The sequence below is a fragment of the Myripristis murdjan genome, chromosome 20 (genome assembly GCF_902150065.1).
Source record: "Myripristis murdjan chromosome 20, fMyrMur1.1, whole genome shotgun sequence".
Classification (NCBI taxonomy): Eukaryota; Metazoa; Chordata; class Actinopteri; order Holocentriformes; family Holocentridae; genus Myripristis; species Myripristis murdjan.
The window spans coordinates 1,928,070-1,949,398 of NC_043999.1; the positions used below are offsets into that span (position 1 = coordinate 1,928,070).

General features: G+C 43.3%; 2 protein-coding genes across 3 annotated transcripts in view; one reads left to right on the forward strand and one right to left on the reverse strand.

Moving 5' to 3' along the window:
- Window positions 1-287: 287 nt before the first annotated feature.
- LOC115378740 (uncharacterized) lies at window positions 288-6,766 on the reverse strand. Of its 2 annotated transcripts, XM_030079206.1 has the most exons (5): window positions 6,652-6,766; window positions 5,968-6,211; window positions 4,494-4,703; window positions 2,937-3,201; window positions 288-1,673 (listed from the first exon to the last, which is right to left on the reverse strand). In XM_030079206.1, exons 2-5 carry the CDS (start codon window positions 6,014-6,016, stop codon window positions 908-910), a joined length of 1,290 nt encoding a protein of 429 aa, XP_029935066.1. In that variant the 5' UTR covers window positions 6,017-6,211; window positions 6,652-6,766; the 3' UTR covers window positions 288-907. The 2 variants fall into 2 exon arrangements, with proteins under 2 accessions (XP_029935066.1, XP_029935067.1); XM_030079207.1 differs by lacking the exons at window positions 5,968-6,211; window positions 6,652-6,766 and adding an exon at window positions 4,830-4,875.
- A 4,422-nt stretch (window positions 6,767-11,188) lies between these two features.
- Window positions 11,189-21,329, forward strand: part of LOC115378723 (NACHT, LRR and PYD domains-containing protein 12-like) — a 99,120-nt gene continuing 88,979 nt past the window's right edge. Inside the window, exons 1-4 of the mRNA XM_030079182.1 lie at window positions 11,189-11,262; window positions 13,343-13,492; window positions 18,756-20,777; window positions 21,122-21,292. Of these exons, the coding sequence (XP_029935042.1) occupies window positions 13,362-13,492; window positions 18,756-20,777; window positions 21,122-21,292 (2,324 nt within the window). The 5' untranslated portion in view covers window positions 11,189-11,262; window positions 13,343-13,361. The remainder of the gene's footprint in view (window positions 11,263-13,342; window positions 13,493-18,755; window positions 20,778-21,121; window positions 21,293-21,329) is intronic.

The window sequence follows — 21,329 nt, forward strand, 5'->3', positions numbered from 1 at the left end:
GCAGGTGGAGGGACCTACAGCCAATCAGAAGATGAGGAAAATGCTAGCTAGCTACCCTGCAGGCTAATCATGTCACGGGAACAAAAACACAAATATTCTGATCAACTGGCCGTAAATCTTAGATCCACTTTCAAATGTGCAACAAAGGGCTTTACACCACTGGGTCTGGGCCAGTACTCTCTTCTGATTGGCTGGCAGGTGTGTGTTAAAACCATATATTGCACACAAACCTAACGTGTAACCATAGCAACATTAAAGCACAGCTGTCAGAGATTAGCAGAGCCGAGTTATCGATTGGAAAACACAGCAGTGGAGTTTTTTTTAATATTGTTTTCTCCTCTTTCCTTTATACTGTGGGTAAATGACGACGGTGTAAGCAGGATAATCAACAAGAAGGTGAATTTCAAACGCTTCAAAAGCTTTAAGGCACAACATGGAGTCAAAGAAAAGTCAGTAACCTCCTTGTTACATCACCGAGGAGTTCTACAAAAACTACGGCATCTGCAAAACAGATTAAGAAAAACTAAGTGCTACGATTATCACCTCAGCCATAAACTGTGATCCATGCATTCTAGTGCTAAATAGATAACTGAAAAGTAGAAAATAAAGCGCTAATTTCCAAAATGCTACAGGCTGTGTCATTTCTGGAGGTGCAAAAGAAAAAAGTGCATCATTTAATCTGTGTGAAATATAAACGACCCAGTCTGCAAAAGTCAACCAGGGACTCAAGTTGCCTCCCATCCATCAAGATAAACCGTTGAGTTGGAGGAGAGTCTGAGAAGGTAGCCGTCTCCTTCAGGTGCCACACATGTTCAACATCTGCTTTTGGACAGGGAAGCTACACATCTGTTCCTGGACTTTTATTGTGAAGCAAACACTGCTTGGTGTTGTAATGCTGCTGCGTCTGTTAGAAAGATGAGTACATCCCCAGCCTCCGGGCAGCCTCGGACTTCCTTGGGGTCTTTCTGTGGGGGAAGGGGTAGTAGTGCTGGAGCTGGCTGGGGCCACCAGAGGAGCCCAGCGACCCCTGAGGCTGCACCCCCCCGAAACTCAGCTGCCTGGCCAGCCGGAGAGCCGGAGCCGAGGACTTCCTGGAGCTCCGCAACACCGGGGCGCTGCCGTTTCTCGCGTCCGCCGGCTTGTTCTTCTTCACCTCTTCTTCGTCCAGGTTGGTGGTGGAGGTGTTGGTGGAGCACGTGGCAGACACGACCGGGGTGGAGCTTTCATCGGAGCTGGTGAGGGAACCCGCCACGGAGCTGCTGAACGAATCGTCCGCTGAACATCCCCTGGAGCCGCCAGAGGAACAGTCGATGTGATCCTCTCTGGAGCCGGGGCTTGAATTTTTCTCGGACGTGTCGAGGGAACCGTAGAGACGGGTTCGGCCAGGATCCGTGTCGGAACTTTCCAAGGACGCGCTGACGCCATCGCCTTTGGAGCCGCTGAGGGAACGAAGGATCGGGACGCGGGTCGCGCCGGGGGAGAAACCGCCGGCTGGATCTGCTTTGTTGCTGTCCAGGGAGCTGCTGAGGTGGTCTCCTTTGGTGCTGCTGAACGAGCTGCTGGGGGAGATTTCTCGGGAGCAGCTGGAGTCGCTCGCTGAATCCGCAACAACCAGTTTCCTGCCTCCGAGCGGCTGCCGGGAGCTGGAAGCCTCCGAGACAGAAGAAGACCGCCTGGAGACAAAAGACAACACAGTGGAAACCAGTCAGTCAAGACGTCCTCGCACATCATTTCACTGTCGCCTGTAAATGTACGCAACTCCCTTCTGTAACCTGGAAAAGCGAATCCCAGCGATGACTGACAGCACCACGTGAGGAGGAAGGTCATGTGCATTTAAAGGAAACATTGTCCTTTACAGAGCTGTTGTGTGGTCTGGCTCCGTGGGTGGGATGTGAGTCCACATGGAGGTGAAATCTCCTCATTAGTTGCTGCTAATCCACAACACTGGATCTGTATCTCCCCATTCACTTCCACAGCAAAATAACACGTTCAGCACAGAAACCAACACCAACAAAGATTATCCAATTGTAAACAACAACAAATCCTGGTTCCCTTTTTTTTTTTTTATTTAACGTCTCTTGTTAATTTCCTATTTGATTTGGAAAGTAGATCCAGCAGGTGGCGACTGCAGGAATCTTCCACATAGCAGAGGGAACAGAAAAAAGGACTTTCACAAATAATTGTAATTAAAAAAAAAATGGTCCTGGTTCCCATTTTTTTCATGTAACTATTACATTGTTTCTTCCTGGCGTAAGGTTAACATGTGTAAGTTTCCTGCCGGATCTACTTTCCAAGTCAAATAGGAAAATAACAAGAGACGTTAAATTTAAAAAAAAAAAAAAAAAAAGGGGAACTAGGATTTGGTTGGTCGGTCATTTAAAGCCAAGACATTTGATTTTTTTTTGTCTTTTCTGTATTTTTATGGAGTGCACTCATTTTTCAGCATTGTTTTCTTCCTGCTATATCAAAAGACACTGACCAAGTAAAAGACCATTCTGAATTTGTAACCGAAGGAACATAAGTGTATTATCACAATATAAAAACAACAAGTCTTTTTGTATATTTGCTGAATATTTATACTTCCAAAAGGTTCTTTCACAGCACCGAATAATGGTTCTGCTGTGGTCTAAAGACTAGAGAACCATTTCTGCTATCAAGTAGATCCACGTTCTGTAAGCGACAGAGCTACAGGAGAGGGAAAACCAAACTACAATCAGATTATCCACTTTTAATCTGACATCAGTCTGTACCTCATGCTAAACAGGACTGTTTTTTTAAGTTTACATGTGTAGTTTTCTGAAATTTTTTAATCAACGTCTGCATCAAGAGAATCCTTTAAAATGTCAAAAAAAAAAAAATGAAATAAAATAACGGCCACATGTGTTATTATGATGAAAAATAATGATGATGAAGATGATGATGAAGCATTAACTAGCCTGGAGGAGCTGTGGAAGCCGGGGTTTGTCGTCGCAAGGGGAGGAAGCTGCAAGGTGGCGCTGTGCTGGGAGCGCCGGTGGAGGCCGAGGTGGACGTGCCAGGGGTCGAAAGTCATCGGGTCGAGGTCAGAGGTCACGTCGGGCGGGCTGGCGGCGGCAGAGCTGCTGTCTGGTTCCCATGGCGATGACGACGGCGATGACGACGACACCAGCAAACCCTGTGTGACCGGGATGATGCTGACGGCCTCCGAGAGCTCCTCTGAGACTGGAGAGAGAGAGAGAGGGAGAGAGAGAGAGAGAGAGATGAAAAAGAGAAAAAGACAAAAAAAAAAAAAAGAAAGAAATACCAGCAGTGCAATTCAATAATTTTGTTCTGCAAATGATCAAGACTTAGAAGTGTGATTAATGCATCTGTCTCAAAATCTGGAACATTTGCCCTTTTTTTTTTTTTTTTTTTTGCCGCAGGGTGACGTGATAAAACTACCTGACATGTCTGCTGAATGGGGCTGCGAACTGAACATCAGTGAAAAAACTTAAAATGATTTCATACATCACTTTAATTAATTGGTTAAAATCAGTAAAATGATTTAAAAAAAAAAAACAGCTGCTTTCATCATTAATCTGGATAACAAAACTTTTTATCATTCACTATTCATCATTTATCTAAACAGACAAATTCAAATGCAATGTAATTTTATTACTATTAGTATTATCTTTTTTTTTTTTTTTTTTTTTTGATTCAGGGCCAGACAAAGAGGTGAGAGAAAAAAAACTATTTCATTGCTGTTAAATCACATGTTGTCAATTTGTCTTGCTTCACCGGTAAGAAAATAAATTAGGAGTGCCACTGTAAAAAACGTGCTCATCTTCAGGCCTGTCAGTGTGCAGTATTCCATGTTGCTGCAGTAAAACTTCAAATGGTTAATAATGATAATAAGAATAAAAATAAAAGCTGTTTTTTGTTGTTGTTGTTGTTTTCCCCCAGAGTCGTCCTTCACTGATTTTCCAATTTTAAAGCGGCAAATGTCCAAGAAAACACTCACTCAAGTTTATAACCAAGAGTGGTGCTTTTATTTTGAAGGCAGGATGTGTGGTGTCTTTCCCAGTGACTTCCAGTTAACGTCCCAGCAGGTGAGAGGGCCACCTGGCTGTGTGTGGAAACACACTTTGACCTCACACTGGGGGCGAGTGCCAACACAGGACAGCTGTCAATCATGAGGAGTGGCCACGCCCACCAAATCAGGGAAGCAGCGCGGACACGGACCACCAGCACGCACCATTCAGCGATACTTTTATTTTGAAAGATGGACCCGGAAGTCTTGTTTTTATACTGGCTGACTTTACTCTTTAGGTGAGACGAGGAAGAGCGTGGAAAAGTGTGCGTGGCACTCCACAACAACACGCTCCCCGCAAAATAACCGCAACACACAGAAACTCAGAGGATTAAAAAAAAAAACTAAATTAACTTCCCTTCAAACTAAACTCGTCCACCTGTTCACCTGTTCACCTGTCCACCTGTCCACCCGTTCACCTGTTCACCTGTCCTCCTCTCCTCACCTTGTCTGAACAGCAGCACCTGTGTCTGGTGTCTCTGTCTCTCTGTGGTCCAGCGGTAGCGCTCCCGCAGCAGGGAAATGTCCATCTTCCTGCCGGCTCCCGGCTCTCCTCCTGCGGCCTCCGCCTGCTCCTCCTCCGCCTCCCGCACCAGCTGAGCCGCGTCTCCTCCGGCCGCCGGCTCGCTGCCCCGCCGCTTCCGCGACCTGATTTCTGCAGCGCAGAGACACAGGAGTGACGCGTCACTTCAGAAAACACACACACACTCAAACTCAAACACACACTCCTCAGAGAGAGTGAGAGAGAGAGAGAGAGAGGAAGGAGGAGGAGGAGACACACCTTCTCCTCCTTGTGGAAAGTTTGGTTTTAGCTCCATGCTGCTGCAGTACTGCCACCCTCAGGTGTCTAAATCACAAAAACTTTATTTATTTAGGAAAAACTGGGCCAGGTGGAGTTATTCTCACGATAAGAACATATTATAAGCGTAACTGAAATTATAAGAGACAAAAAATATAAAAATATGTGCATTAGAAACTGTAAACAAGTATGTGCACTGTGTATAAATATGTGCATTAATTCTACAAAAAGGGTTTATTCTCCCCCATTCATTCATAAATCTTTTCCAGTCTTAGTTGTCCTCAGATAAATAAATAAATAAAAAAGTAAATAAATAGATGGATAGATAAACAATCATTTTTTGTGCTGTCACACGGAACAGGTGTGCAGTCAGTAAATACTGTTTGACTGCAAATCTGTGGAACGCTGCAAAATGATTTATTCCAAGTAAAATGCATTTGTGATTAAAATGTGAATGAAAAACTTTTGTTTGCAAATCCAGAAATTTTTCTTGCTGTTGAGTTGAATCTGGTGGGCGGCCAAAACTATTTTAATATTTTTTTCAAATCGCAAACAAAAGCCATCAACAATACTGCAAGTAAAATAAATTTGTGATGAAAGTGCTAATCCAAAAAAAAAAAAAAAAAAAAAAAAATCCCCCCAAAAAAATCAAAAACTCAGAAGAGCTGGCAAATTCTGAGATTATACAGACACAAATTTACTCTGGATTAGTAAAAAGGATTGTCCTGACTTGGGCCTCTTGAGAAGAAAACCACACACCAATTTTTGATTTTTCTTCTTCTTATGAATTTGTAATTTTTTTCTCATAAATTTCCAACCTCAATCTCAGAGAATATCAGAGTTTTTTTTTCTTTTTTTTTTCTTCAGAATATTGTCCCTTCTGCACTGGAAAATCAATGCAGGAGAGTTTCTTTCCTCATAAACCTGTGACTTTAATGTATTACAATACTACAGTTTTACCCTCCACCAGCTGTGTAATTTTTTCCCTTGTTTGCCGTCGTAACTCCATCATAGTTTTTGTCAACAAAGCTTCATTTTTGTTTTGTTTTCATCTCAGTTTTTTGCTGGAAAAAGTGCTGAGTTCTTCTTCTGTCATGATTTGGTGTGTGTGTGTGTTTACCCTCCAGCACGCCGCCAGCCGGAGACACACAGCAGCAGGGGCAGGACATCCTGATGACCTCCAGGAACCAAACGTCCTCGTCCCACCTGGGAAAGATGAACCCTCACAGCAAACTGTCAGGATCAGCGCGTCGCCCCTCCGTCAAAACTGCACCAGGCTCAGTTTTTAATGTTGGGAGAGTGAAATTTCCACAGAAATGAAAAGAGACGCCGATGACGAAGGGCAGCCCGGCTCCAGAGGCTCCCTCTGCAAGTGGAGGGTAGACCGGATCATGACACACACACACACACACACACACACACACACACACACACACACACACACACACACAGAGTATTGTGCTGTTTGCCGTGTCTGATTAGTGTGCAAACAGTGCAGGACAATGTGATCCGGTGACCTTTCTATTCACACACACACACACACACACCGCACAGTTTGTTTGACGTGGCTGAAGAACAAACTCTGCAGCCACCAGGAGAAAAAAACTCTGCTGAGAGACACGATGCAGTTACACAACACATAGATAAGAGTACTTCTACTTCTACTGCAGTCACATACCAGCAGAGGAACAGTACTTCTACTTCTACTGCAGTCACATATCAGCAGAGGAACAGTACTTCTACTTCTACTGCAGTCACATACCAGCAGAGGAACAGTACTTCTACTTCTACTGCAGTCAGATACCAGCAGAGGAACAGTACTTGTACAGGAGGATCAGTGTGTAGTTCTATCTCCAGCTTGTTTGGGTTCTAGAGGAGAACCATCATGGACAAACTGAGCTCTTTCACATGTGTTTGTTTCCCTCCTGGTTCATTTAAAATGTGAAGTGTGTTTGGCCGCAGTAAAAAGATGAGCTGAGAAAACAGTGGATGCTGCATTCAGGTCCTGTGGGAGAGATGGGAGTGACTGTGGTCAGAGTTTCAGTGTTTGGTTCAGCTTCATCACCGAGTTCCTGCGTGTTAAAGACAGAAAAGATGATCAGCAGAAACACACGTTTACAGGAAACTGCAGTCCTGCTGTTTGGGAAGGATTCAAACGGCTTCTCGATGTCTGAGGTTTCTGAGTCGGACCTCAGACTAAAGTTAGTCTGAAGATCAGATTTAACTGGTCTGATGTTGTTGTTTCAGAATACATGACCAAGTCAAACAAACTATTTACTGACAGACAACGCCTCTGTCTTCTTCTCTGCCTCTGTTGACTTTCTTCCAGTTGACCCTTTCTCTTCACCGCAACTCCGACTTTATCCAGCAACTTTTTCAAAAAGTTTGCTGTTCCGTGTCTTTCTTTTGTTCATGTGTTTTCCTTTAGCTGTGTTAACATCAATACCTTTTTTGTCCAAAATGCACAGCTTTAGTGTTTGCTGCCATGACCCGTTTCTTCCTTGGCCTTGTCTTCAGCACTGGAACCTGGAACCCTCAGAACATGTGCAGAACGCCGAGGCCAGCTGCTGATTGAAGCTTTAGTAAACTGATCAGTTGCATCATCTGGGTCTGTTAGTCCGACGTGAAATCGACTTCAGTTTGACATGACATGTTTATCGTGTTATTGTTGCAAAAACTAAACTTTTAAAATGCATGTAAACCCACTGACTGACATTACAGGCTGAACAAATCTCTAGGCTTAAAATCAATCATTCAAGCGTCTGCAGAAACGATCCAACCAACTCCCATGCTGCAGCTTTTTTTTTTTTTTTTTTTTTGATCCAAAACTTCAAAAAAAAAAAAAAAAGAGAGAATGAAACATGAAAATGACATCAAATCTTATTGGCTGATCAACATAACCTTCAGTGATTGGATGAACCACATCAACACATCCTCCAGGTGGCCATATTAAGTTAATGGGAAAATATGAAATATGAAACATTGACTATTTTATGGGGAAAATAAGCTTTGAAATGGTCCATATTGAAAAGTGTGACTGTGTATAAGACTAACATCAATGTTCTAAATAAATTTGGCCATTGAATACCCCTTTATAAGGAGTTTGACTGATTTTATCAAGCTTGGCCCTAAAAGAGGTCTGCAGATGTACACCTGAGACAGCCTTGGCTTGGAGCACGATGAAAATCAAACTTTGTCACAGAACAACAATGAAGACATCGTTTGAAAGGTCTTGACCTATGGAGTAACATATCTCAGTGTGAGACCAGTGGGCAGTTCCTGCTCCCCACGAGTGCCCTTTGAACCTTGCACCTGAGACACTTTTAAAGGCTTACAGTGCAGCAACAAAAAATGGTAGAGACATGGGGTCAACATTTTTGGAAAGCTCTTGACCTCTACTATCATGTCCGATGGCAAACCAATAGGGGGCGCCAATGACTAGTGTCAAAACATGGAAAAAACATGATTTCACTATCTTAAGAAAGAAAGAAATAAAATCTGACCAAACAGGTTTTCTTCCCACACCCAAAAACTATAATAAAGATTGAAAAATTAGTGATCACAACATCATATAATAGACATAACATATTAGAACTACAAATCCTATGGCACAGGACACCTCTGTGTGTTGCAACTTCGCAAAGATTGTAGTTCTGGTACCCCTCTTTCGGGTTAGGGTAAAAGTTTTGATATTAGGGTTAGAAAACATACATAGGCCTACGGTAGTTTTTCAACAGCAAAAGCATAACCCTAACCTCTAGTCTATGTTTATATCACGAATAAAGATGTGTTATGAAAAAACCACCCGCTGTGTTTCACTGACTGAAAGGGTGGTGTTGAATGGCGTAACATATCAGCATATTATAATCTTCTTTTAAGAGGATTTGACGACTTTCATGCACTTTATTGATTAATATTGTAAAGTCAGACACGTCGCTGACTAGGATTATGGGTAATGTAGTGCTTCTCCGTGATATGACATCGCAAATAAAACGTGTTTTCTTAAAATAAAGTTGATATTATACGGGACTTGTGGACTCAGCAGAAGCACATGCCATCGTTACACAACCTCATAGCTCGTGGTAAGTTACGTTATGGCTAATAATCCGAACCATTTTTCAGAATATCGATTAAATTTGCACTTCCGGGATCTACGAACCACCACCAGAGCTCTGCCACCACCCACAGCATGAGGTCTTTGAAGCCGAGAATCCGTGTGTCCAGCACGGATCCTCGTTGACTTTCAGTGGGCACTGTTTGCGTGGTGACCACACGGAATTAAAACCATAGAAATCTATGATTAAAACAGGTTATGCAATGCGTTATTAAGAGGTGGTGCTCATTTCACGGATTTCTGTGAGATCAGGTTGGGCAGACTCTATTACCACGTTATATGACGCAGAAAACGTCACGTTACCATGACAACAAAGAGTTAGTTGACGCCCCAAATGCTTCCTGTGGCACGTTGTGGGAGTCCTATGTAAGTCTGTCGGGTTCCCCAACTCGTCGAAAACTGACGAGAAAGGGGTGCCTAATGCGTCGGCATGTGACGCTAAGGGACCCTGACCATTCGTCAGGCTGTTGACGCACTGGGAGTGAGGATGTGTTGACCACATGAAAGTAAGCCATAACAGAAGAACTCTTGAAAAAAACAAAAAAAAAAAAACAAACAAACAGCTTACCTGAAGGAAGAGACACAAACGTCTACTCTATTCACTTTACTGTCATGAGTTTTGTGCTTTTCTGTTCTTATGCTTATGAATATAATCTGTCAGAGTAATACAAGTTAAGCAAAGTGTTTTCAGAAACCAGATTTTCTCATCTCAGGTGACTCATGTCTCCATCTTTTCTTCTCCAGCTGCAGCTGAACACGACTTTCAACCCTGGCTTCAACATAAAAAAATTCAACGCTAAAATCTATCCTCTTTTTTTTACAGCATAATTCAAAAATTTATACTCAGAACAACAGTAGTACATACTTTTGATTATGTTTAATGTAAAACAATATCAGGGACCAAACGTCCATATATATGGAACAATTTATTAACTTAACATATGGTACCATTCAGGCACTCCAAAAATGTCCCCCCCCCAATATTGCTGGAATATATTAGCAATTCAATAGCAAATTCAATATCTGTCCCCCCCCAATGTTGAAATGGTGGTTTTGGCCCTGATACATATCATCTATACAAGAGAATGGCTAATATTTGATATACTGAATCATTATAATCTCATTTTTTTCGCAGATAATTAGTGTTAGTTAATGATAATCGGAGTAAGTACAATGATGATTATGATGATGATTTCTGGATGAGAAAGAAGCGGTTTCGACCAAATTTTTGGTTTTGGTTTTGGAAAAATAAAGTTTCACATTCAGCTGGAGCTGGCTTGATGAAAGGCACCAGGAACAACAAGGACCATATAGTATTTTTCTACATTCCTTGTTTTCATATAGTATTTTTCTACATTCCTTGTTTATAATGTTTATATTGCTCTTTGGTACTTATTATCTGTATACTGTTTATAGTGTAAATTATGCTTCATATCTTGCTATCCACTTTGGCTGCTGTAATACGTGAAATTTCCCCACCGTGGGACTAATAAAGGAATATCTTATCTTATCTCTTATCTTATGATGGCTTCAACAGTAAAACTTCGATATGAACTGGATCAGGAAGGAAATGGAAGAGAGAGGAGCCAGAGAAACACCTGCCGGCCAGCAGGTGAGCGTCACACACTCAATTACCATGGTAACCGACCAGAAACCAGAGTTCCCCCTCAGCCGCCTCCCGCAGCGCCCCGCAGGAACCCTGAGCCTTCAGCCGCTGCAGTTGCTTGTTGCGTCCAGCAGATGGAGACAGAGCTGCCAGCCACTGAGCTCAGAGCCTCCGCCTTTCCTGAGTCAATCAAATCAAACCTTCTCTTATAATAATCACACACAATAAACCACACAAATCAACAGAAATGAAGATTTTCAGCCAAGTGTTTAATTCTGTCTGTCAGTGTGCAGCAGCCAATCAGAGCGCAGCGTGAGGTGAGCCCTGCAGCTCCTCCTCTGCTGCTGCAGTAGAGAAATGTGAAGTTTTCCTAAACCTCTTGTTCCTGAATGTGTGTTCATGTTGTGAAGCAGCAAATCTGTGGAGCGGATCTGCAGCTCAGAGTGAAACATCCGGGTTCTAATCAACACCACTGGAACAGCTGTGTTTTTACTCCGTGGATACAAGCCCGCATCTGCGTGAGAGACACACTGCAGCCCGCACACCACACCATGTGAGGCTTTTATTCTGAAAGGAGAAACACGCAGCAAGTCTGACTCAGACTGAAACCGAAACTTTAAAGTGAGTTTGTTCAGACTCCATTTTGACTCCGTTTAGAGACCACAGAGAAAAAGAAAAAGAGAAGGCTGAAGCAGGTTAGTGCTACTACAACATCATTATTATTGTAATTATTATAATTATTCTTTGTTAAAGTGCGTCGGGCAGCTGCTGCAGTAACATCCTGAATGTGAGCGACAGTCTGAGGACGAACAGCAGCTGGGACGAGCTTTAATGTGTCCTCTTCTCCGTCAGGACGCTTCGTCTTTACATTTGATGAGAAAGTCCGAGGAGGACAAAGAGCCTCGGTCCGGTGATGAGACTCATTTCCGCATGCATGTTTTTGAGGGAAAAAGCAATCTGATATAAATTTTGTTTAATCTCACCATGCATCAGCCACTTAAATAAAGGCTTTTAAAAATATTATGTTACACTGAAGAGAGTGTGCTATCATGGAGTTTTCTTCGTCTTCTCCATTTTTTGACTTGACTTGAAGTTTCCAGTTACTTGTCCAAGTAGTGTAACACATGAAAACCAAACGATCCAAAAGCCTCCAAACCAAACAGAAGATGCTTTTTGAGCAGGAGGTCAGGATGGAAACTAAAGTGCAGCTGATATGAGAAACAGCAGCAGAGACCTGGGAACGTCTCAGTGTCCCAGGAGCCTTTTCACCCCCAAGACACTTTGTTAGTTCGTCTCTAGAAACTATATGATATATGTTTTTTGTTTGTTTGTTTTGTTTTGTTTTGTTTTGTTTTAGAAATTATAGATTTTTTTTTAAACTTTGAGTTGAAACTTTCTCTTTCAAAGCAACATGTTGCATTTGCTAAATTATATTCCAACCCTAAAGTTCCAGTAAAACTTGTAAAAACCTGCATTTAAAACCTCACAGCTGAACAGTTTTTTGTTCTTGTTCCCTGTAAAGTTTGACATCAGTGGGACTGAATGAGGGAGAGTCTTTGGAGGAAGCTTGTCCAAAAACAATTTATTAACTCAACATATGGTACCATTTTCCATATCAGAGACATAGAAATTATTATTTTGTTTGTGCTGAGGGAACACTGCTCTGTCCTCTGGGAAAAACAAACAAACAAACAAAAAACAGCAGTGTAATAATAATAATATCCTTTATTTAACCAGGTAAAAAACTCATTGAGATTCAAAATCTCTTTTCCAAGAGTGACCTGGCCAAGACGGCAGCACAAAAACAATGGTTACACACAAGACACAAATAAAATACAATCACATAGTACAATCACACGATCCTATTGAGCTCATTTCCCTGTCTTTTATAATTGACTTGAATTCCCCCAGAGATATAAGATGTGTCAATTTCAAGTCCTTCTGCACATCATTCCAGGTAGACGGAGCAGAAAATTTAAAAGCCTTTTTGCCCAGTTCAGTTCTGACTCTCGGGACCTGCATCTGTATAATGTCCAAAGAACACAGGCCATAACGGCTGGAAGTGACTGACGTCATGTGATCTGCATGTTTCACATCCAGATGTGAAGGTGTCATATGACGATGTTCACGTGTGCAGCTTCTCCACATTCACACTCTCCACATTCACACTCTCTCATGTGTGTTTCCCAAAAGTGAAGTTTAGCTGCAAGACGTCCTGGTGAGTGTGTGTTGGACAGCAGGAACAGCAGCTGCTGAAGCTGCTCACAAGAACAAAGCACAGCACTTCCGGTTTGCATGGCCAGCCTTCAGAATAAAAGCACAGAGGCTTAGTCAGTATAGATTATAGATGAAGTCCAGATTGAAAACATCAGTGTGAGAGTTACAGTAAAGCTCAACATTAAACACAAAAAGACAGAGCTCGGTTTGTGTCTTCAGCCATAATCATGTTTAAAAAATACCATTTTGTCCCAAAAGGTGGCGCTGCAACACCAGGACACTTTTTAAATAGTTTTCCTTCTTTAATTTTAGCTTGTCCTCTGGATCTGTGTCTTTGTTGTTCTGTCTCTGTAAAGAATATTCAGTCCAAACTCGGTGTTCACAGCTCCTGTAGATGCTCCTTCCTTCCCTGTGGCCTGATGTCAGTGTTGTGTCATCACACTGTGTTCTCTGCCTCAGTATATCTCACCTGCTGGACAGAGACACACACTCTGTGCTGACTTGTGGTGCACTGAGTACTTGTTAAGTGTGTGTGTGTGTGTGTGTGTCCCCTCTCAGGCAGACTGAAGTGCAGAAGATGAGTGTATGTGTGGAAGAAGAGGAGGGCAGGGCAGAGCCTCCAGCCTCCAGCTGTCTGTCTATGAGGAGTGACTGGTCTAAAGACAAGCCTCCAGAGTTCAGTGCTGAACCTGGACCTTCAGACACAAAGTAAGAGCTCTCTTATACTGTCAGACTAGACAGTTTAATTGATTTCACAAAACAAAAGAGCATGTACAGGTAAGAAGAAGTGGACCGAATCAATGTTGTTAAAATTATTGATAATAATTTTTTTCACTTATGGCAAGTGTTTTTGAAATGTGGGCCTTTATGACTGTAAACACACAAGCATCACAAGTTTCAGTTCATGACTGAATCCTGATTGATTGCATTAGCATAGAGATGGCCCTGGAGGAAAGGTGATGAGGTCACCACAATCAAGAAGAATCATCCTTTGAGGAGCATGAGCACACTCAGCAAATGTCAAGGCAATCCACTGAACACATTTTGTAATATCCTGTGTACAGTGTTGATGTTTTGGCCTGAGGGTGGCGCTAGAGGAAAGCTCATGAGGTCACCAGAGTTGACAGGGTTCATCCTCTGAGGAGCATGGATGTGCTCAGAAAATTTCACGCCAGTAGATTTCAAGAAATGTCTCCTTTAAGTGTTTAACAATTGGACTGAATCCTGGCGTCGACACGCGTCACAAATGAGCGTGTTACCCCTTTACACTTCTGCCAATCACAGCTGAAGTCCATAATTACCCAGGACTGTTGGTTCAGAGTGCAGGACTGAAATGCCAGCCAACCGGTTTACACTGAGCTCAAGTCTCAGATTGTAGCTCCGTGCAGAAGATGTACGACCAAAAAGGGAGAAAAAGTCAATAAAACTCCTGCATTTGTTTTTGCTCTGTCATGTTGCTTTTGTAGCTCGTCTCCCTCGTGCCCATATTTTCAAAAAGCTTTGAGTCGGAGCTTTGCAGCTGGAAATAACATGCACACAACATGTAGGTCTGCTAATGAACACAACTGCTGTCATTATCAAAAGTTCAGATGGCTGTAATGTCACAATGTGCAGCTTCACATGTTGTTGTCTGTCTGCCACTAATAACATGAATAAAACATTTGTGTTTGCAGAGGTCAGCAGCACAGGCAGAGAGCAGAGCCTCCAGCCTCCAGCTGTCTGTCTATGAGGAGTGACTGGTCTAAAGACAAACCTCCAGAGTTCAGTGTTGAACCTGGACCTTCAGCCACAAAGTAAGAGCTCTGTTATACTATCAGACTGATGGAATATGATGACATGAGATTATTTTCATGAAGCAAAGACAGCTGTGAGGATATCAAGACAACAGGCTGCAAAGAGAAAGAGAACTTTTCACTGCTGAGTAATACAGCTGCTGCATCCAAGCAGAACAGCTGGAATGTGTGTTATGTTTGCCAGAAACTTGGACGGTGTTCCTGACAGCCAAAAGGTTCACAGTAAAAGAGGTTGTGTAGTCGAGCGGCTGAGCAGAGAGGAGAGCAGCACAGACGACAAACTGCATCGGTTAGAGGTTGGAGGTCAATTTAGCATAAAATGATGATTGTTTTTCTCAGTGATTATCGATTCAGATGCCAGAAATCAATCTTTTTATTTACATTTCACTTCACTAAAGCAGCCATGTCACAACTCATGAAACAGTAAAAGCTGGAATCCTGCAGTGGCTGAGCAAAGCCAACAGGCTCGTGCATAGATTGCACTGAAAATACAAAAAGGCCAGTGCCACTGATACAAGCTGCTGATCTCAGAAGCCTCCACACCTCAAATGAAGTGTCAGTTTTCTACCTGCAAGTGTCTGTTGCTGTCAGCGCGACGTCACAGTGACTGGCTCAGTTCCGGAAGACGTTACTTCAGTTGCTCACATGATTTCTTCTCACATTTGGGCTAAAAACTGGAAGTTATTCTGATTGCACTGATGTGAAGGAGATCTGCTGGATAATTTGATTGATTTCACAAAACAAACGCGTATGTACAGGTAAAAAGAAGTTGGGGGGGGGGTTCCAGCGCTAATCTGTAGGCTGTAGGCTGTTACGCTGGCACTAGGCCACAAAGTTCTGGTTCAATTCTCGGTACTCCTTTTTGTCTCCGTTGTTGATGTGACCCACAATGGCTGAGTCCTTTGAGAATTCCTGTAGGTGACAGTTTGTTGTGTAGTGGGTGAAGTCAGCTGTGTATATGGTGAATAGGAGAGGGGCCAGGACGGTCCCCTGTGGTGCCCCCATGCTGCAGACCACTGTGTCAGACACACAGCTCTTTGTCCTCACAAATTGTGGCCTGTTGGTGAGGAAGTCCATGAGCCAAGATGTTAGCGCGTGGCCCACTCCAGCATGGTCCAGCTTGCCCCTCAGAAGATCTGGTTGAATGGTGTTGAAGGCACTGGAGAAATCATAGAACATGATTCTCACAGTGCTCCCAGACCTCTCCAAGTGAGACAGGGATCTCTGCATGAGGAAGATGACAGCGTCCTCAACCCCCGTGCTTGGCTGGAAGGCAAACTGCAGTGGGTCTGCAGATGAGCTCACCGGGGGGCACAGAGGATAGAGGACCAGGCTGTCCAAGGTCTTTGCCAGATGGGCTATGAGATCCACTGGTCGGTAGTCGTTGAAGACATAGGGTCGAGATGATTTGGACACCGGTACCACGCAGGACGTCTTCCACAGCTGTGGTGCCCCTGCAACCTCAAGCTCATGTTGAAGATGTGCTCCACGATCCCACACAGTTGGCTAGCACAGGATTTTAGGAGCTGCCAGCTGATGCCATCTGGACCTGTTGCCTTCTTGACCTTGAGCTTGGCCAGTTCTCTCTCTACCTGGGCTGTAGAGAGCACCATGCTGGGTGGGGGGGGCAGTGAGTGTGGTAGGAGGGGCAGCAGGGGGCAGGGTAGGAGGGTCAGTGAGTGCACAGGGGGGTTGTGGAGGAGCATGAGGGGGTGTTGGGATGTTGATCTTTATAGTAGCTGGGGTTCCAGTCGGTACTACTTCATTAAATTTTCCGACGACACAGCCATTTTGAGTTTGTTGCGCCGTGATGAATGTCCCTCACTGTACCCCAAAGAAATCGCCACCTTTAAATCCTGGTGTGGCAGTCATCACCTCATCCTTAACACCAATAAAACCAAAGAAATCATATTTGATCCCCGAGGGCTAATTAACCATGACACTGTCTCCATCGACAACTGTGCAATAAAACAGGTATTCTCTTACAAATACCTAGGAATAATCATGGATAATAAAGTAAAATGGTGTGAACATGTAGAGTTTCTCTGTGGCAAGCTGTCTCAACGAATTCATTTTCTCAGGGGGCTGAGAGTGTTTGGAGTCAGTGAGAAAACCATGCTGTTATTTTACCACGATATATAAGAAAACATCATTAGATATGGCATGGCAGCCTGGTTTGGCACCTTAACTGTTCAGTCCAAAAACAAAATTGCAACTCCAGTAAAATCTGCAATGAAAATTATTGGTCACAAAGGTCAGCCATCTCTCCAATCTATCTATGACAAAAAAGTTATGAAACAGGCCACAGGATTCTCTATGACCCAACACACATCCTCCACTCTGAATATGAACTCCTACCATCAGGCAAACGTTACAGAGCCAGCAGATTTTAAACTCTCATTTGTCCCATCATTCATAACACTCATGAACAAACAACCACCGCTATAGCTCTCCTCCATTTGAACAGCAGTTACCCCTTATCTTTGTAGCTTTACATTTTTACTTATTTATTTAATCAGTTTTATCCCTGGTTTTTAGATTTACATTTTATCCATATCTGTTGAATTTTAATTATTCCTATACTCTGTGTTACACCACATTCATAGAATCATGTGCAATATATTCTGTGCAATATGTTATTCTGCTACATTTTTCAGCATGATGCACTTTTTTTGTGTGTTTTGTCATGTACGTTTATGTTGTGAATGTACAGCCGCACCAGGCACTTTTAGCCCAAGACAAATTTCCTTTGGGCCAATAAAGTTCTTCTTATCTTATCTTATCTTAGGTCTGCTAATGAACACAACTGCTGTCATTATCAAAAGTTCAGATGGCCGTAATGTCACAATGTGCAGCTTCACATGCTGTTGTCTGTCTGCCACTAATAACATGAATAAAACATTTGTGTTTGCAGAGGTCAGCAGCACAGGCAGAGAGCAGAGCCTCCAGCCTCCAGCTGTCTGTCTATGAGGAGTGACTGGTCGAAAGACAAACCTCCAGAGTTCAGTGCTGAACCTGGACCTTCAGAAACAAAGTAAGAGCTCTGTTATACTGTCAGACTGATGGAACATGATGACATGAGATTATTTTCATGAAGCAAAGACAGCTGTGAGGATATCAAGACAACAGGCTGCAAAGAGAGAGAGAACTTTTCACTGCTGAGTACTACAGCTGCTGCATCCAGTGTGATCAAAACATCACAATTACCATAATGTGATTTATACTTTTCCATTTTAATGGCTCACAGAAAAAAAAATATTGCTTTTTGTTTTACGGTTGTTAAGAACAATAACAAGATGAATCCAAAGGTTCATATATTTTCCAGCTCGCTGTCTGTCCAGAGTTTGCCTGGGAGGTAACAGTGCCTCGGCTACTGATGCAGCAACAGAGAAAAGCTCTTTTTTACTGTGTTTTTCTCCTGAAATCAGCTGGTGGAATAAACAATTTAATGCAGAAGAGACTGCAGAGAGCAGACTCTGATTAGCGTTGTCCTCATTCATCGAGGAAAAACAGAAAAAAGATAAAAACTTAAAGTATAAACTGTTTTTTGGAGCCACACCAGATCACTCAGCTTTGAAGCTGATGTTGCTCCTCACCACACAGGAGCAAACACCCAACATCCCAACATTGTTGAAAGGACAGTTTCATGGCTTTAGTTTGGTAGCCGAAGTCGATCCTGGTTCATAAGTTAAAGCAAATATAGTGAATGAAATGAGCTCCACATTGAGAAACAAAGCAAACCTCACAGTACAATCAAAACACTAAAGCAATCTCAACAATACAAACACATTTCTGCTGTTTGTAGTCAGAAATAATAAAGAATGGACCCTGTTGATGAACCAATGATTAGCAACTTTTGGTAAAACAGATAATGATATGACTTCATACTGTTTTTATTGAGAATAATATTAATTATTGACAACTGCATCTAACAAAGCACAGAACAGCTACAGTGTGGAATCCATCCATGATCGCCACAGTGACTTTCATCCATGAGAGGAGAAAATTAATTTTACATGTTGTGTCATCATGATGCTGATTCAGTACTTTAGAGTTTCAAGAAAAGGTTTAACTTTAGTTTAGAGTCTCTAAAAAACATTTTACTTAATTTTTTAAGGTTTTTTTTTTTTTTTTTTTTTTTTTTAATTGGTCATAAAGAATTTCCTTCACCTCCACAGAGAGAGGAAGAGGAGCAGTGAGGCTGTGGAGGAGCAGCTGTCCTGCTGTGCTTTGTGTCAGGAGGTCCTGAGGGATCCAGTCTCCACCAGCTGTGGACACTGGTTCTGCAGACGGTGCATCACCTCATACTGGGACCAGTCTGGTTCATCAGGAGACTCTGCCTGTCCCCAGTGTGGAAAAAGATCCAGAACAAGACCTGGACTGCAGACACCCAGTCAAACCAGCCCAGTGGACGGCGATCTGCAGGAGGTTTTAGACGAGCATAAGATCAGTCTGAGGAGGAGATGTGAATTTGTGACAGAAGGAACTGCTGCAGCAGGAAGTGGAACCCCCCTCAACAGGATCTACACTGAGCTCTACATCACACAGGGACGGAGGGAAGAGGTTAATACCCAACATGAGGTGTGGCAGCTGGAGACAACATCCAAGATGGAGACCCTCAGTGACACTCCAATCAAATGCCAGGACATCTTTAAACCCTTACCTGGCCAAGACACACACATCAGAGTAGTTGTGACGCAGGGCGTTGCTGGCATTGGAAAAACCTTCTCAGTGCAGAAGTTCACTCTGGACTGGGCAGAGGGCTTGGAAAACCAACATGTCAGTCTTGTGGTTCTGCTTTCGTTCCGGGAGCTGAACTTGATCAAAGATGAGCGCTACAGTCTTCTCCAGCTGCTCCATGTTTTCCATCCAACATTACAGATGGTCACAGCAGAGAAGCTCGCCGTCTGTAAAATGGTGTTCATCTTTGACGGGCTGGATGAAAGCAGGTTTTCATTGGATTTCCAGAACAATGGGGTCGTGTCTGATGTCAAACAGACATCATCAGTAGACGTGCTGTTGACAAACCTTATCAAGGGGAATCTGCTTCCCTCGGCTCTTCTCTGGATAACTTCCAGACCTGCGGCGGCCAATCAGATCCCTCCTACATGTGTGGACAGGGTAACAGAAGTGCGAGGGTTCACTGACCTCCAGAAGGAGGAGTACTTCAGGAGGAGATCCAGTGATGAGGAGCTGTGCAGCAGAATCATCTCACACATCAAGGCGTCCAGGAGCCTCCACATCATGTGCCACATCCCAGTCTTCTGCTGGATCACTGCTACAGTTCTGGAGCACATGTTGACTACAGACCAGAGAGGAGAGCTGCCCAAGAGCCTGACTGAGATGTACTCACACTTCCTGCTGGTTCAGACACAGAGGAAGAAGCACAAGTACGATGAGAAACATGACAGAAGTCAGCAGGAGCTGATGGAGACTGACAGGGAAGTTCTTCTGAAGCTGGGCAGGCTGGCGTTTGAACATCTGGAGAAAGGCAACCTGATGTTCTACCAAGAAGACCTGGAGGAGTGTGGTCTTGATGTCAGAGAGGCCTCAGTATACTCAGGAGTGTGCACAGAGATCTTCAAAACCGAGTGTGTGCTCTTCCAGAGAAAAGTCTACTGCTTTGTTCATCTGAGCATTCAGGAGTTTCTCGCTGCAGTCTACATCTTCCACTGCCACATCAACAGGGACATGGAGACACTGGAGACTTTTCTGGGAAAACATGACAATGGACAATCCCTGGATGTATTCCTGGAGAGTGTCATCATTGAAGCCCTGTACAGTAAAAATGGCCACCTGGACCTCTTTGTCCGCTTCCTTCATGGCCTCTCACTGGAGTCCAACCAGAGGCTCTTTGGAGGCCTGCTGGGTCAGACAGAGAGCAGACCAGAAGACATCCAGAGAGCCATCAACAACCTGAAGAAGATGAACACTTTCAGTGTCTCTCCTGACAGAAGCATCAACATCTTCCACTGTTTGATGGAGATGAACGACCTCTCAGTGCATCAGGACATCCAAGAGTTCCTGAAGTCAGAGAACAGATCAGGGAAGGAACTCTCTGGTATTTACTGCTCAGCTCTGGCCTACATGCTGCAGATGTCAGAGGAGGTTCTGGATGTGTTGGACCTGAAGGTGTTCAACACATCAGAGGAGGGACGACAGAGAGTGATCCCAGCTGTGAGGAACTGCAGGAAGGCTTGGTTAGTCCTGATGTGAATACAGACATTACACAACAGTGTAGAGCAGCATTCACACCTGACAGCATCAGAGTTACAGTAGAGATAGATAACATACTGTACATTAACACACTGGCTATACTGTAAAGGTTGTTCTTCATTGGGGGAGTGTCTTTTTTTTTACTGCTAAGATCAAATATCGGCAAAGTTTACTTAATTTTTCAAGTGGCTGTGTTCATGAGAGAAAATTTAATCACAACAGACAGATGTATTTTCAGGTGGAAAAATACACAGTGCAGACAGTATTACATCTAAAACTTTTCACTTAATACAATACAATACAATTCACATTTCATCTGTAATTACAGGCTGTCTGGCCTTGAATTCTCAAATACTCACTATGAAGTCCTGGCCTCGGCTCTGAAATCCAACCCCCATCTGACAGAGCTGGACCTGAGTGACAACAAGCTGCAGGATTCAGGAGTGCAGCTGCTGTCTGCTGGACTGGAGAGTCCAAACTGCAGACTGAAGACTCTGAGGTCAGACTGCATTTCATCAGCTCTGTGTTAATGTGAA